The 18598-nt window shown below is 38.6% G+C and overlaps 1 protein-coding gene across 1 annotated transcript in view; it reads left to right on the top strand.

Annotated features, from left to right (window-relative positions):
• Window positions 1-18598, top strand: part of LOC103254469 (calcium-dependent secretion activator 1-like) — a gene marked incomplete at its 3' end in the record, with an annotated part of 117644 nt that overhangs the window by 93195 nt on the left and 5851 nt on the right. The window contains exon 2 of the mRNA XM_021709768.1: window positions 11330-11443. Within this exon, the coding sequence (XP_021565443.1) occupies window positions 11330-11443 (114 nt within the window). The remainder of the gene's footprint in view (window positions 1-11329; window positions 11444-18598) is intronic.

Genomic DNA, 18598 nt, shown 5'->3' with positions numbered 1-18598 from the left:
AAGACATTGGACAATGGAACTCACAAACACTGTGACCTTTTACTCTCTCTGCTGCTTCTGAGCTTCAGGACAAGCTAGAATGGCAGGATTTTCTATTTTCCCTTGGACATTCTTAGCTAGGCCTGCAGTGTGTGTGCTGCTATATTTGGTTCCCTTTATAGAAGATCTCAGTTTGCATGTATATATATGTATGCGTCTGTGTGTTTAACTAATACATTTTATTTTTTAGAGCAGAAAATACAGAGAGCCCCCATCTATTCTCTATACCCCCTCCCCATAACACAGATTCCCCTATTATTAACACCTTGAATTCACCTGATATATTTGTTACAAATAATGAGCCAGCCAATACTGATACATGATTAGTTTACATTAGGGTTTGCACTTGTTTTTTCTCATGTCCCAGTTGCAGGTCACCTTCAGAATGACTTGGTCTCATTTCTTCTCTCGGCCATTCTGGATCCAGTCAGGGTCTCCACATTCCTCCAGCCCCACCCTCCCACCCCCTCCATCCCCGAAAAGTACTGCTGGTCACTTGAACCTTCTTTCCCTGCTCATGATTGACAAGTCAAGGTTCTTATCTAAATCAATTACAGTGAAGCTCATGGTCACAGTTTGTGAGATGTTACATTAAAGAGTCATGCATAACCTATACATAGATTGCATCAGATTTTATTCAGTTTTTTTCTCTGGAAATAATTGCTACTGATAAGTTCACTATTAAACCTCACAAGACCCAAGATGGTGTTTGGTGACTTCATATGTTGCTGTGCTGGTCTTTTTAATCTGGGCTCCAGCCAAATGGAACTATCTGCTATTTCATTTCCGGTAGTTATGACTCTATTTTTGGAGTGCCTTGTTGTACCTGCTCATACTGAGAGCTGCCTCTAATCCTTGGTTTTTGAGTCAGCAGGGTATAGATTATAAATTGACAAAAGAGATTCTTGCTGTGTTCTCCACACAGGTCCTACATTCTCTCATCTCTCTTTCCTCACTCATTTTGTACCTCCACCCTAGAATGCCCTCCTGGTCTCTCATGATCCCTACCTTCCTCCTTCCTCTTTTCCCAGATAGTCCTGCCTCTGCAAACTGAGAGACACTAATCTCTCCTGCTCAAATTCTGTCTCCAAGTTCACCTTTCTTTAGGTTATAGAACTCTTTGTGGTAGTATCATGTGGTCATCTTATATCTTTCTTTCTCTCCTGCCCAAATAGGTCTTTAGGAATAACAGGACTGATTGTTCTTTCTAGTATTTAATAATTTAAAACTTAAGAGTTAATTTTTTAAGTAGTAATTAACTATTCAGGACCCTCCTCTCCTCAGGTGTTACAGATTGCATGAAACATTCTGCGGATTCTGACCCCCAGGACTCAACCCATTTCCTGATTTTGCATGCTTTTAAATCATGTCACTGTTCCATACAAAACATGTCAACGGTTTCCCGTCATACTTTGAACTAAATCCCAACTCTTCATGGTGGCATGCAAGGCCCTGTGCAATGCTCTTTTCTTGCCTATTCTATTCTTATGCTCTGCTCTCAATATTATACCCTACCACTCTCCTCCTAACTGCTCTGTGGCATTAGTAGCTGGTCAGCTCTGTTGATTCACTAGATCAGTCATTGTCAACATGTAGTCTATATGCCCCGGGGGACTGCAAGGTGATTTTCCTAATAATACTAAGACATGATCTGCTGTTTTTCCTCACTGTGTTAATCCTTGCAATAATGGTGCAAAAGCAATGGTAAGTAAGACTGCACAAACCAAGGCAGCTGTGCCAAACTGTACTAGTATTCACTGTATTCCTCACAGCCACACACTCACTGCTAAAGACTTGCAACTCCACTGAATTCTTTTCTTGATGAAGCAGTAAGGTTTGTTATTTTATTAAATTTTGATCCTTGCCTATCTTCCCTTTAATATTCTATATAATGAAAATAAAAGCACATATACAGCACTTAGCCTGTATATCGAAGGACAATGGTGTTCTCATGGGAAGGAACTTGTATGATTGAGTTGTCAACCATGCTAGATTTTTTTTTTTTAAATGAAATGCTATTTTAACTTGAAAAAAAAAAAGCTAACAGACAAATTTAGGTATTTTGCAGATTTTTTTCTAGAAAATAAATGGAGGGAGGTTGCTATCAAGAAAAACAACTGACAGTATTTTTTGCCAATGACAAAATTTGAGATTTCAGTCCACCAACATAAGCTGGACAGTTTCTTGATACCTAAAGACTTTTTGATGATATCAATGGTGACATTAAGAAGTATGATTTTTACATACTGTAAAATAAAATGTTAACATTTAGAATATTTGAATAGTTTGATATGACCAATGTATGATTTTTTAAAAATGCATAAGTGAAAGATTCTTCAAAGAGCAAGATAGACCAATGGATTTTAATGTAATCAAGCATAAAAAGTTCATTGATAGGATTTCCAATTTTATACTGCAGCTAACTTTAAAGAAAATACCACCACTTGAGCTTTGGTGTAGTATCAAGGAAGACTATGCACAGTTATCTGAAAAGGCTATTAAAATATTCCTTATTTTAGGTTATTTAGGTTAACATGCAATTAGTTTATTATTGTTATTTTTAATGAATTAATAAATATATTAGACTTCCCAGTTTTAATATTTACTACAGTATGTGTTCATAGATATAATACAACTTGTATAAAACAAAATCTTTTTGAAGTCCTCAATAATTTTTAAGAGTGTAAGGAAACTTGAAACCAAAAATTGGCAACATGTAAACTCTTAATTAGGCCTTTGGGTCTAAAACTCCTTATTTGACTACCTGTCAGAAGAATCTAAGGGAATACGCCTGGGTGCCTCCAAATTAGAAAAACATATTCTCTTTTTTTTTTTTTTGAGTTGGAGTCTCACTTTGTCACCCAGACTGGAGTGCAGTGGCTGCTCCCTGCCACAGCAGTCTCGACCTGCTGGGCTCCGGCAATCCTTCCGCCTCAGCCTTCCAAGTAGCCGGAATTACAGGCATGCGCTACCACACCCGGCTGATTTTTTGTTGTATTGTAGAGATGAGGTCTCGCTGCCCAGGCGGGTCTCGAACCCGTGGGCTCAGGCAATCCACTCACCTCAGCCTCCTAAAGGTGCGGGATTACAGGCTGAGCCACCAAGCCCGGCTCCATATTCTTATTTTTTAAAGACTGTAATCAATGGGTTCAAAGGTAGACTACTTGTCCTAGTAAAAGACAACTTTTAAGATGCTATATGGGTGTAGGAGTAAAATGTAGACCTCCTTCTCCTTCTCTTCTTTTTCTCCCCTTTGATTCTTTTCTTCCTCTCATTCCACCTTCAATCTGACTCATCCTCTAGATGCATTTTTCCTATTTTTTCCTCTTCTACTAGATAATTTTTTTTCTGATAAAATTTCATCTCAATGCTCAAATTCTGTCTCCAAGTTCACTTTCCTTTAGGTCATTGAACTCTTTGTGGTAGTATCATGTGGCCATCTTATATCTTTCTCTCCTGCCCAAATAGGTCTTTAGGATTAACAGGACTGATTGTTCTTTCTAGTATTTAATAATTTAAAACTTAAGAGTTAATTTTTAAAGTAGTAATTAACTTAAAGATATTCAGCTACTGCCTTAAATTTTTTTAAATGATCAAGAACTTTTTATAAATAGCAGGTTTTTACATTTTTTTCTGAAGAATTACTTCCTAAAATGTGGTAGACTTATGCAAGAGGCTGGAGCATATCTATTTTAACTATAGCTAGTACATAAAGTCTGTGATTTCACAGATATTATTGCTTAGAATAAGATATAGTAAAAAATGAAGTGATTTGAAATAAATTTAAAGCAAAAATTAAAAATAATATAATTAGGGAAGGCATTCTCATGAAGATAAACTTTCATAATTGAATTATTACTTCAATATTTGAATTACTTGAATAGTTGAATTTTGGGAAACCACATTCCAAAGGGAAGTTCAGGCTTACAACTTCATCATAACTCTTCCCACCTTCAATACTTTTTTGCCTCTTCAGCTTCCATTTCAGAATTAGCCATTCATATTTTTCCATGATGAAGTCTCTCAATTTGATTTCTTTCTCAAGCCAAATGAATAAAACTCATTTAAAATATCTTTTCAGAGTATGTTATATAAATATATATAAAACATAAAAGGTAAGAAGAATTTTATGTAAATAAATATTTGATTAAGATGATATAGCTTCTAAATTTCCTGAAAGTAAGACTTCATTTAGGGTAGAAAATATTTTGATCTGATTGTAGGAAGAGGACATTTTATTTGTGAATAAAATGTATTGCCTTATATAAATGTTTGATATCATCAAGGAAAAGGAATTGAATAAACATTGCCCTAATCTCTCTGAATTAACTGATTATTTTTAAAGCACTTGTTTTTATACTTTTGCCAGTTTTCTACAATAAAGAAGAGTTTTTAAAACCCCTCTTTTTTCCAGATAATGATTTCTTTTCTAAAATAAAATGCATAGCTCATATTATTATATTGCAATATGCAATGCTGACATTATATTTTAAGTAGAGAAGACCTCAACTATATGTATAATCAGAACATCTTCATACACCCAAAGACAATTTTCTACTCCCTATTGCCAATGTTTAGAATGCTACCATTCTAGATTCCTTCTTTTGGGGTGAGCATTACTTCCTCCTTCTTTTCTGATACAGTTGCTGCTGTGATAGGAGGCATATTAACCAACAAGCACCTTACTTAATATGCTTTTTTTCATACCTAGAGCCCATAAAGCATTTAGTTGCAAGTAAGAGAAAACACACAGTAGCTTGAACAAGTAGGGATTTATTTTTTTCACATAATGGGAAAGTCAAAGAGTTGTTTACAAACATTTGTTCAGTCACTCAAAAATGTAAGGACCAACATCTCTGTGATGCTTTTAGCTTTTGCTAAATGATCACAAGATAGACACCATGGCCCCAGACCAGCAGCCCCCAGCCTTTTGGCATCAGGAACCAATTTCATGGAAAACAATTTTTCCATGGACCAGGTGGGGGGATATGCAGTCAAACCTCACTGCTAACATCACCTCCTCAGCTTTACCTCTGATCACAGGGCATTAGATTGTGAAAAGGAGCTGTACAACCTAGATCCCTCACATGCACAGTTCACAATAGGATTTGCACTCCCATGAGAATCTAATGCTGTCACTGATCTGACAGAACATGGAGCTAAGGTGGTCATATGAGTGATGAGGAGCAGCTGTAAATACAGATAAAGCTCCACTCGCTCACCTGCCACTCACCTCCTGCAGTGCAGCCCAGTTCCTAACAGGCCATGGGCCAGTACTAGTCTGTGGCCCAGGGTTTGGGGACCCCTGCTCTAGATAATATATTTGCATTCTCAGCAGAAGGAGGCAGCACAAAAGGAAATGGCTATACCACGAAATGTGCTCCTTTTTATGAGGATTTCAAACATTTCTCCAGAAGACCACCAATAGTTTTCTGCCTCTGTCACATGGCCACCCATATTTGAAAAAAAAAAAAAATGAAAAAGAAAAGGTGTATTTGGCATTGCAGCCTCAAAAATGAAAGGGCCAGAGAAGAAGGGCATAAGGAATACCCCAATGTAACTTCAGAAGACTAAGCAAAAAAGAGCATTGAAAGGAGATAAAAAGATTAGTAAAAGGAGAAAAGGAAAACCAAATAATAGCAATAATGCTTCCTACATTGTTTTTATTATGAACTGAGTGCTTACTCTATGCTAGATACTATGCTATGTACCTCACATATATTATCTAGTCCTCACAAAAACTCTAGTCCTCACAAAAACTCTTTGAAGTAGATAGCACTATCCCTATTTCCAGAGGAAAAACCCAAAGTTAACTACTTGCCCAAGGTCTCTCAGTAAAGTGAGCATTTGGCTTAAGCTTGCTCTGACTTCAACATTGCCTCCCCTGAGACCAACTCTATGAACATGCGGTTTTTCTCTTCACTGTAGATCCCATTTCATCCTTCTCCAGAATGCTGCAGAATGCCCAAAATGCAGTGAGAATTTTCAGGACTTGGTTAATGAGGTAGACTGAACCAAGTATGCTTAAATAGTTCTTGCAAATGCTGCTGTAGCACTTTCTTGTGCAATAATCACCTTTCATCTTTTCAGGTTTTCTGTTCTTGGAATTTGTTACTGCAATTCTGAATTCTGACCTTGATGCACAAGTGGTTTCTATACATATTAAATGCTTTCAGATGAACTTCTATTTTAGGAAAGTTCTCTCTGTAAAGCTGCTCATTGAAGCCCATTTGTTTATTTAGCATTGTACTGTCAGCCACTCTGGGCCAATTATTTTAGTATGTTCATGCAAGGTCACCTTCTGGGTTTAATCCTATCTAGGCCAGTTAACTATTACCCAGAGATAAACTCTGTCCCACAGACTGATTCTTAGACTAGCTGTTTTTATGAGCTTCTAAAGAAGGTTTTCATTCACTCATGCAATTAGCAAAGAATGCTAAGTCAAAGATAAATATGTAACCGCTGACTAAACTATAAGAGACTTAAGTGCTAAGATTGTGTCTTGGTCATATTATATCTCCAGAGCCTAATACTGTGCCTGGTATATATTAAGCCCTCAGTAAGTTTATCTATTCATTCAACAAGTATTTGTTTAGAGTCATCATGTGCCAAGTACTAGAAGTACAGCGGTAAACAAGACAGACAATTTCTTACACTTGTGAAACATACATTCTTGTGGAGACGTAGGTAATGAAAAGTGAACACAATTTTAAAATAAATAAGGCCCAAATGTACATCAACAGGAAAATGAGTGAATTGCGGTAGAGTCATACAATGTAATACTACTTAGCAATGAAGATAAATAAGCTATTGTTACTCCTACCCCATGGATGAGTCTCATCATATATGACTGCATTGATATTAAGTCCAAAAACAGATAAAACTAATCTACGATAATAGAAGTTAGGCTAGTGTCACCTTTGGAGTGGGGCAATGCAACATGCAAGAGCTTCCGGAGTCTTGATGATATTCTTTTTCTTGATATGAGTTGGTTACCTGCGAAAGTTCACTTTGTGAGAATTCCTTACACCCAGTGCTCATAACATATATTTTTCTACATGCACATTACAATTCAATTAAATTAGCTAATCTTAGAGAAGACAAGTGCTGACTGTGATAACAGGGTTCAGGACAACGTGGCAGAGATTAGCTTGGGAAACACTGCTGTAGACTGACTGGTTGGGGAAGACCTTCCTGGAAGACGCTGGCAGAACCCTGAAACACCAACCATGGGGAAACCAGAAGAAGAGTGTCCCTGGCAGGAGGGACAGCCAGGGCAGAGGCTCTCAGGCTGGAAGGGCCTGGCACATCTGAGAAGTAGAAAAGAGGCCAGTGTGCTAGACAGCAGAGTAAGCAAAGAGTAGAGTGAACAAGACAAAGGCAAGAGTGAACAGAGGCCATGTCTGCAGGCCCTTGGAGCCATTTAGTTCATGGTCTGACCCTTATCATTTGACTCTTCTTTTGTGCCAGGCAACATGCTACAGTCTTGAGGTATATACCATTTTCTTTAAACATTTCTGGCAACCCTGGGAGGTAGGTTTTTACATGAATTTGTACATGAGGAGTTAAGGCTTAGGGAAAGTAACTTGCCCAAGGTCATCCAGCTTGGAAGAGAGTGGTTGTCATCAGGATCTTGGAAGAGAGTCTCTTAGACCTCAGACCTGTGTTCTCAAGTCCTATCTCATAACGCTGCCTCTGAGCACTAGTGTTTAAATAAATAGCTACTGCACAACATAATATGTGCATCCTTATGAACTGAATGGAGTTCTGAGGCAATTGCAAACTCCACCCAAGTGAGCCTGGAAGGGAGCATGTGGGCTAAATTTAAAAATACATACATATGAGATTTTCCCATAGGCAGAATTCTTAAGGGAGCAGCATGGGCAAAGACTCAAGGATGATAATTAATCATCACGGGAGCTAACATGTCTCGAGCATTCATCCTGTGCTAGGCTCTATAGTGAATATTTTACTTATTCCAGTTAATTCTCACCACAAGCCTGGGAGGCTGAGACTGGCCCCATTTTCCAGGTGAAAAAGCTGAAGAATGGAAAGGTAGTCATTTGCCTAGTGAGACACAAGTGAGTTGACTAAGTAAACACTAGCTTGTTTAATTTGTGGTGACAAAAGTAGTAAATGTGAACTAGCAGGTGGCAAAACCCAGAATTAAACATCGTTTTGCCACTGAAATCCATCCCCCCAACTCTCCTTCTAGGAGCTTGATGTGGCAGGGAAGCATGGGATGATTTGTGTGGCTTTCTGATGTGTGTTCGCTGAACTTGGCTGAAATTAATGTTTCTGAAGGTCCTTTCTCTTATGAGAATTTTATATTCTGTAATTTCTCTACTCTGAAACTCTTAAACTTTATCTTGTGCTTTTCTGTATGATCTCTCCTTCCCATCTAGACTGCAAGTTCCCTGAGGACAAGCCCTTATTTCTCCTGATTCCTTAGGACTTAGCCTTGGCGGGTGAGATCAAGGATTGAGTGTGTGTTTTGACCATTGAACCCTGAGGGCCTGATACAGCGCTGGGCAGAGGGTGGCTGCTCTGTAAATATTTCCTGAATAAATGAGCACTCTGCTTGTTTAATGAAAGGTTAGAGAGCTAATGGAGTTGGCCTGGATCAACAATCAATCTTGATCATTGGTGTGTGCATAATTTTATTTCATTTACTTAAGCATTTAAGACAAAAGCACAGTTTATTGGTCTCCATTCGCCTCCTACCCCATCACCCCCCCCCCCCCACACACACACACCAAATCACACAAAGCTGGTATTGACCCTGTCTTGGAAGAAATTCAGAGCAAGAAATTCTGTGAGATACCTTGATTGGTCCTGTACTATAAGAATTTGTAGCCTGGGCCAGTTAAGTGTAACCTGCTTAAAAGAAATTTATGTTATAGTGTCATTTTTATGAGCAAATCAACTACTACCTAATATTTCAGTTCAAACAGTTTCAAGTACATACAAAGTAACTATGGCTTTCTTTTCAGCACCACTTGTATCAATATCCCTGGGTCAGTGCAAAGCTTAAGTGACTTAGAAGTGAGTTCATTCCATACTTTCGGCCTGCGCCGGTCCAGTGCAGTAGCCTCTAAACACATGTGGCTATTGGACACTTGCAGCGTGGTGACTCTGAGTCGAGATATGTTGTAAGGGTAAAATATACTTCATTTCAAAGGCATAATAACATTTTTAAAAATGTAAACCATTCCATTAATGATTTATATAATGCTTACATGTTGAAATAATATTTTGACATTTTGTTAAATAAGGTATATTAAAATACATTTCACTTGTTTCTTTTTTTTTTTTGAGTTGGAGTCTCACTCTGTCGTCCAGATTGGAGTGCAGTGGCCGCTCCCGGCCACCACAGCCTCGACCTGCTGGGCTCCGGCGATCCTTCCGCCTCAGCCTTCTGAGTAGCTGGAACTACAGGCTCGCACTACCATGCCCGGCTTATTGTTTGATTTATTGTAGAGATGAGGTCTCGCCAAGTTGCCCAGGCGGGTCTATTTTTATTTTTCAAAATGTGGCTACCAGAAAACTTAAAATTATACATGTGGCTAACACTGAATGATGGTGCTTTACAATGTAACAGATGTGAATCTGATAAACACCAAACCCTTTATATCTGCCCCAACTCCACTATTTTCCCACTTATCTCGAAGTTATAAAAACTAGTTAAAGAACCCTAGCTACCATCTATGTTGCAAACAAAACTCTGTTTTTTGTTTCCTGATTGAGTCAATACTCAAGCTGGATTTGATTTTCCTACAAACTTTATTTTAACTTTATTTTATAATAATATTGACTCTAATGGTAAAAGCACTTTAAATTTATATAGACACTTGTAATTTTTTTTTAAAAAATTTATATTATTGAGTAGCTGTAACTATTCCAAGACAGTAGATAATTCGAATTATCACCATTTTCCAAATGAGAAAACTAAGAATGAGATAAAATGTATTTATTTAAGCCTAACCCTGGCCCAGAAAGGCTCTTCACTCTCACATCAACTCAGAATTTAAGTAGCTTTTCCAAGATGACAGAGTGACCAACCGAAGTGCTATTGGAGTGACGTCTTACTCTTTCTACCAGAACAACGGCTCTCAGATGGTTTCCCATGATCAATTATGAAGTGTAACTTTTTATAAAAAGTTCTTTTTTCAAAGTTAGAACTTTTAAACTTTTAAAATAGCAAAATTTTGGCTATTTTATATAAATTAGGACCAATCAAAGGATACATGAAAATAATATATCTTTTTTACACTTCATTCATTCAAACAGCACTTACTGAGTACCAGGCACATGTAAGGCAGTTAGTTAGGCCCTGGGAAAACCCTGATGAACAAGACAGAAGGAAAAGGCAGATCATGGAACAAATGTAATCATCACTAACAGGGAGTTAGATAAATGGTATGCTGTGAAATCACACAGCAAGAAGACCCACCCTCAGCTGGGGCTTGGGAAGGGCTTCAAAAGTTAGAGTTGCTCATATTGATACCGAAGGACAGTGGGACATGACCAGATAAGGGGTAGAGGAGAGAAAGTAGGTAAGAATCTTTTAGGAGTGTTTTCCAAAGAGGAAAAGAAAGGTAGGATTGATACGGCTGGGAGTTACACATAACCCACTGCCCAAATTCTCTATGCCACATTCGGCAGTGTATCCTGCACCTAAACATCATCTGTCATGTGTTCATGGATGTAACAACAACAGTAAAGTTTGAAAAGCTCTGCCTACTGCCATACTGCATTTCACAAGGTCTTTCAGATCCCTCAAGAAGCCTGTGCAGTGTTATGTGTGCTACTAAATGTTTAACAACAACAAAAAACACCTGTTTTGTAGCATTTGTCAATTTTCGTGATGCAACTATTTCCACCTTAACTGACATGAAACTGCCAATGAGGCACCACTGAGTGGGAAAGAGAGGTGTGGCAGGACCCATCCTGTATCATTTCCTCCATGCAAATACCATAAATGTAAGCTCTAAAGTACAGATGAAAGTAAAATGTGCCAAAATAGTTAGGAGACAATGAATTTTGAGTACTACAAATGTATTACCTTTTTTAAAAATAATTTATTTAACTATAATTTGTATGATTTTAAAACAATGGCTGTGTTTAACACTAGCTCACAAAAGTATCTGCAAATTTAACATTCACCTCTCACACACCTGTCCAAGCCAGTTCCAGCACACCAACGGGCCTAGCATCTTCAGTGTACAGTAACCATGATCCTTGTCTAGAACAGGTTCTCACATTCTCCTCTTTTTTCTGTTTCTTACAGATCAGCAAGCAGCAGCTACAGACAGTCAAGGACCGGTTTCAGGCTTTCCTGAATGGGGAAACCCAGATTGTGGCTGACGAAGCCTTCATGAATGCCGTCCAGAGTTACTATGAGGTAAGAATCGCCATACACGAGACCTCATCTCTACAATAAACAAAAAATTAGCAGGGCATGGTGGCACATGCCTGTAGTTCCAGCTACTTGGAAGGTTAGAGTGAAAGGATCACCTGAGCCCAGCAGGTCGAGGCTGACATAGCCGTAAGTGTGCCACTGCACTCCAGCCTGGGCGAGAAAGTGAGGCTCTGACTAAGAAATAAGTAAAATAAAGAATAAGACAAAGTCCAGAAGAAGATGGAAAGCACACACCTTGTTTTATAGGACTGGCAAAAGAAATGAGAACCATACCTCACTTAAAATAGATATAAGAATTATAAACAAAATATAGACAAATGGAAAAATAAAAAAAATTGAACAAAAGAATTGCCATGCAGAAGAAGATGTAAGCCTGCTCATGCCTGGGGTCCAGGGATTCTGAGCTATTGGTCAATGGGATCTACCATTTTGGATTTCTATAGGATCACCCCTTCTTAGACAAAGGGGCTAGTGATTGGTTACAATTTTAAGGAATAAGCACAGTTTGGGAGAAAAATGTAAATATAAGCTACTATTTACCAACTAATTTTTATACCAGGCAATATGCCGATTGTTAAACTATACAAAGTTTAACAGTCTTATGAGTTAGATCTGACTGAAATCCCATTTTACTGATGAAGAGACTGAGGCGCAAAAAGGATGTCAATTACTTAAGGTCACACAGCTATAAAAAGTCACAACCTCAGACCTTTATTGAGTCAGAAGCATTTGCCCACCAATTACACCATTTCTAAAGGACGTTCGCATCTCCCACGGATGGTGGCTTCACGAGCTTCCTTGTTCTTTCTATTAAAATGTTGCTTGAGGTTCTTTTTAAAAGTTAGAATGCTGTCCAATATGCAGCATTCTTCTGTAGACAAAACCTACAAAAGAGAGACCATGTCCTGAGTATAAATATCACAGGTGAGCTGTCACCACTAGATCTCAGAGGTTTATTTGTCAGTAAAGTGAATTTGCTACTCTGAGAATATTTTAAAATTTTATAGGTATTCTTCCTCAGTGTGCACAATGGCCATTGCTTGTTCATCACTAATGAAGTGGACATGCCACCCCTTCCTACTGGTAGTGCTCTCCTGATGTGCATATTTTCAAAAATATTTATTTTTTAACTTTATGTTAATCTACTTTAATGTGAACCAGATAAATATCCTATGCCCCAAATGTCTTATCCATTGCCAAGGCTAGATTAAAAACATTAGAAACCAACTCCTAAATGCTAAAACCTTATGGTATCTTGCCATATACAAATCAAAGTACTCATGATAACTTTTAAGTATAAGAAAAATCAAACACAGTCTAATTTTTTTTCTCATGGGATTGCTTCATTCATTTTCCTCCTTCCTTTCTTCCTGTGATCATTAAATTGAGAATTATTTTTAGGCCAGGGCTAGTGGCTCAACCTGTAATCCCAGCAATTTGGGAGGCCAAGGTGAGTGGATGGCCTGAGCCCACAGGTTTGAGACCAACCCATGCAACTTGGCAAGACCTCCTCTCTACAATTAAAAAAAAAATTAGCGGCCGGGCTCGGTGGCTCAGCCTGTAATCCCGCGCCTTTGGGAGGCTGAGGTGAGTGGATTGCCTGAGCCTGCGGGTTCGAGACCCGCCTGGGCAGCGAGACCTCATCTCTACAATAAATCAAAAAATCAGCCGGGTGTGGTAGCGCATGCCTGTAATTCCAGCTACTCGGAAGGCTGAGGCGGAAGGATCGCCGGAGCCCAGCAGGTCGAGGCTGCGGTGGCCGGGAGCGGCCACTGCACTCCAGTCTGGGCAACAAAGTGAGACTCCAACTCAAAAAAAAAAAAAAAAAAATTAGCAGGGTGTGGTAGCACGCCACTTGTAGTTCCAGCTATTTGGAAGACTGAGAAGGAAGGCTCGCTGAGCCCAGCAGGTTGACGTTGGGGTGGCCATGAGCATGCTGCTGCACTCCAGCCTGGGCGAGGGAGTGAGACTCTGACTCAAAAAGAAAAAGAAAAGAAAAAATTTTTTAAACAAAAACGTTGGTGCTCCTGCTTTGCTGGTGTTCTCACACATGCTTGGTCTGCCATTGAATGATCTAGTCTACAACACACACTTTTAGTATGTTACCTGATTGGAGCCTTGGTAGAGAAATCCTCATTTGGTAGATCTCTCCTTCCCACTTGCTAAAATACTTAACTTCCTCCTTCATGGGGAGACTGGAAGAAGACTGCAATTTGATCTTGTGAAAATATTATTGATTGGTTTGTTAATTAGCTCTTAATAGTAAATAGCCTTTGTCTCTGTGATATTTGTTGATCCAACTATGAACTCATTTTATATACCATTTCCTCGATGGAATTTCCATTTGGATCTATTTTAGAAATCAAGTTTTATATTTGTCCACATTTAAATCTTTTTTAATTTTACATCCATGATTACCAGTGAGCATCAAACATGCTGCTTTATCTGGTATGCTGCAATTTTTCGTTTCAATTTCATGGGAAGTAGAAATGAGATTTGGAATCACAGTGATGTATGGCCATGAATAATTTGAATGTATTTAACAAAGATTTTGTTAGAAACTGCCCAGGAATGAAATTAATTTTCCCCCCTCTGTTCAAGTTCTGAAAATTTTCTCCCCCTCTGTTCAGTGAGAGAGTAACGGAAGAATCCTTGTCAGACCAGGCCAGCCCTTATCAATAGTTCTCCATGTTTAGAGTTATTCGCCAGAGTTTACAACTTTGTAGACTGCAAATCTTAATTAGAAAGCTCATTTGACTAATAGCATAATTAAAAGAAAATGCCATTTCTATCTATTAATTAAATTTGAAAATTAATAGTCATCAACATGCTAATGGGTCTCTGAAAATTACCATTATATCTATAGTGATCCCAATATTTCCTCTAGTGACTAGTTTATTTGAAACTGCTTCTCTTTTGTCTGGTGAGAATACAGGCATTGAGAAATTACTGAATATTTAATGTTAGCATTTGAGTAACATAGGAAAGAATGTGAGGCATTAATGATCTAACTGCTGTCTTTATTAGTAAGACTTTAAAGAGTCTTAGATTCACTTTTTCAGGGACATCTAATCCTCTAAAGCAAAAAAGTCTTCAATCAAAGGATCAGGATTAACACTTAGCTTGGGAGAGTTCCAAGTTGATAACGCCTTCTTTTCTTCCTTTCTCTTCATTGTTGAACTATAGAGAAGCTAGTATCTCCTCCTCCACCCTTTTCCAGGATCCATGTCAGCATCTGTCTTGGGTCAGGACTCTGGATTACCAGAGACAGGCACCTAGTTCAAATTAATTTAAGCCTAAAAAGAGATTTATTTGTGCAAGTTATTAATACTTAAAAGTCCAGGATAGGCTTAGCATCAGCTGTGGCTGGATCCAGAGACTCCAAGATGCCAGCGGGCTGGGTATCGCCCCCCCCAAACCTCCACTGCGCTCTTCCCAGTGTAGGCACCATTGTTGGGCAGATTCTCTCCATGTGGAAGATCCTAACAGCACAAGGGCACACCTTATTGGGTTAGCAACCCCAGGAGCAAAGAGAACACCCCTGTTGAGAGTTCCAGCAAAGACCCACGGGTGATTGTTGAACTGATGTGGGTCATGTGTCCCTTCTTGAGTCAGTCACAGTGGATGCGGAGGAAATAGGAAAATAGACTGGGGAGTAACATGTAGGACAGATACCATCTCTGGAGCCTGAGTACAGGCTCAGCCACTGGAACCATTTGCAGAGAAAGAGCAATGGTTTCCCAATAAGAAATTAGGGTGTGTTACCAGAATAGTGGGAACATATGCTTGGCAGGTACAACGAATCAGCAGATATCCTCCTTCCATAATTCTCTCTCTCTCTTTCTCTTTCATACACACTAGCACACACATATACATTCCACTCCACCTTAGCACATTTCACATTCCAGTTTACCAACTGCAATGACATTAAAAAATAAGTAATGTAATCTTTCCTAAAATATTTTGAGAGTACTATACTAGAAAAAGTCAGTTTGGGGCATTGACCTTATTTTGTTAAGGTAGTGCAGCTATCCCTCAGTATCCATGGGGCATTGGTTCCCCTCACATACCAAAATTAATGGATGCTCAAGTCCCTTACATAAAATGGTGTAGTATTTGCATATGACATATCTGTATCTTCTGTATACTTTAAATCATCTCTAGATTACTTATAAATATTTTATATAACCTAAATGCTATGTCCATAGTTGTATTGTATTTATATTTTTTGTTGTTGTTGTTGCATTATTTTTTAATAGTTTTGATCTGTGGTTGGTTGAATGTGTGGATGTAGAACCCACAGATACAGAGGGCTGACTATAATAATTTGTCAGCATGCTAAAGTAGTAAAGAGCAATTTTTCCTAAATAGAAGGAGTGAGGAGGCACTCTCCTATTTCCATCTGTGCCTATCCGGCCCAGTCTGAGCCAAGCCAGTCACTGTGAACTGCAAGCTGCCCCTGGGCACTGAAGAGGGATGGAATAAAGGAGACCAAGGGTCCCCAAGATTCTCAAAAATGTACACTTTTTTTGTCCTTTCCTGGTGGCCTTGATTGTAAGAGTGAATCAAGCAGGGCAGCAGGTTACTCCTTAATCTCTTCTGTTTTGGCTTCAAAGACTGGGAACTGGGGTGAATGCTCTGAGATCGGCCCAGCAACTCCATCCTGCTCTCACACTCATAGTCTTGAGACATAGTAACAGAGAGCCCACCCATTTTTCCATATTCCCCACACCTTTTCTAACTCTCAGCTCTCTGAAGACAAACTTCTAAAATATAAGCCCACCTGCCCTCTATCCTTATACTCACCTCCTCACCTTGCTGCTTGATTTGCTTGTCCCAGCATCAGAGAAAAGAGGTGGATGGAAAAGGTTTACAACACTCAGATCCTGCCTGGAAGGAAACATGGAGATTTGGAGGGAAGTGGGAGTGTAGAGTATTGTGGAAGACAGATTTTTTTAAAAATCCATATTAACATCAATAAGAGTACCTGGATCTCAAGCCAGGCAAAGTGAGGACCAAAGGGAGCCCCAAACTACCTGTACAATGTTCACGTGTAGACCTAATTCTGAATTGTATCCCACATCTTTAAAATAAAATATTTTAAAAATTTATTTTAGAACACTACAGCTGGACAAGGAGAGATGGCCAGCAAAAACCTCAGGTGTCCTCTACACAAGGTGACATACTGTGTTTAGTTCTTATGGTTGAATATTTGTTAATCTAAGAAAAGTATGTCAAGTCACACTGGCTACTTTTCTAAGATTTAGCAATATATTTCCCAATAAGTAAATCCATTGTAACGATTCAACAGCCTTAAAACAGGCACATCCTTAGGAGCCTCAATTTCTTCATCTGCAAGAGAATCTTCCTTGCATAATTGTTCTTAAGATTAAGTGAGATATATATGCCTATAAACTTCCATACTAATACAATAATTGTAGAGGGAGAGAATGGTGATATGGTGCCCATATGCTGCATAGAAATAATAGAAGAGAGTTGAGAGTTGATAGAATTCATTCACTCCCTAGTTGGGGCCTGAACATGGGACAAGGGAGGTATAAGTTGGAGCAGGGGGAAAAGGTATAGAAAAAAGAAAGGAAACTGCTTTTGCTCATAACCTACCACCACCTACCACAAGGCCATGGTCCTAGATCTGCTTCTGAAATTTGCCCCAGGATCGTTTACTTTTTGGTGAAGAATATTTTTGAGATTTGAAAGTATACTTCATTTTAAAATTTAATATGCATCTTGCCTCAAAGAAGGCAAAATTTATACTTTACCAAGTGGAAAGAGGTGCTTCAAATGATTATGAAAGTAAAACATGTCAATTATAAAAATTAGCCAAACAATATAGAAAAATCTCTAAATTTAAATGGTTAAAAAATACTTGCAATCCTATCATCTTAGATAACCATGATTACACTCTGGTATATATCTTTTCAGGTATTTTTAATGTATTTATATACATCAAGATAGCTAGCTGACTTGTGCATTAAGATGAGAAATTACTAAAAATATTAATAACCCACATCTTTTATTTATCACAGTTGTTTTCAATCTCCCTTCTACCGCTACAAAAAGTCACACATGTCACATACCCTTATCAATCAGCTGCCTTATTTCCTGTGGTGTTCTCAACCTAGGACCATGCTCCTGTGCCCTGGTCCCACCTCACCCCTGCCATTGGAAGGCCCTTTTTTAACAATATATCACAGACATCTTTGAATGTTAATGAAAAAATATATATCCTTTTTCATGGCTGCCTGATATTCTATTAAAAAATGACAGTGAACTTTTATTATATTCCTACCCTGTAATAGGCAGCAAGCTAACAAATTGGCATGTGTAATATCATTGAATTCTTAAATGACTCAAAATCCTATACGGAAAGATTGTTCTAGTCTCCATTTTTTAAAGGTGAGGAAACTAAAGCCCAGGAAGATTAAGTAACTTGCTCAGGTGGTAAAACTAACATATTAATATTAGAGAGAGAGAATGGGAGAGCAGGTGAGCCAGGATTTGAACTCAGGTGGTCTGACACCAGGGCCCATGATCCTACACACAATATCCACTCCTTTCGTTATTTATGTGCCATTTTTTTAACTTTTAAATTTTTTTATTTTAAAATTGTGAGGTACAGTTCAAGGTTGGATACTCAAATATGCATCGTGCAGGTGCCCTTGTTGATGAGGTGTGCCCCCCCAGGCAGATTTCGACTACTGTCACTCCCACCTCCCTGCCGCCCCTCCCCCCACGGTTTCCCACTACTGTCCATCCTTTTCTTTCTTTTTTAATTAAACATATTTTTTATTTTAAAATTCTGGTGTACAGTTAAGGGTTAGGTATACAAATATGCATCATTCAGGCACCCTTGTTGATAAGGGTGCCCCCCCTTCCCCAGATAGATTATTAACTACCGTTAATCCTACCTTCCTGCCCCTCCCTGCCCCCCCATAGTTTCCTGCCACTGTCAATCTTTTTCTTATAGTATTACGATAGATGTTCAAGGTTCACTTATGAGTGAGAACATGTGACATTCAGATCTTTGTTTCTGTGAGAGATCACTCAGTATTATAAACTCTAGTTCCATCCAGGTTGCTGCGAAATTTATGATTTTGTTCTTTTTTATGGCTGCGT

This window comes from Carlito syrichta, unplaced genomic scaffold (assembly GCF_000164805.1).
Source record: "Carlito syrichta isolate Samal-C Ts95f unplaced genomic scaffold, Tarsius_syrichta-2.0.1 Scaffold281334, whole genome shotgun sequence".
Lineage (NCBI taxonomy): Eukaryota > Metazoa > Chordata > Mammalia > Primates > Tarsiidae > Carlito > Carlito syrichta.
This window is presented reverse-complemented; position numbering and strand designations above follow the sequence as displayed.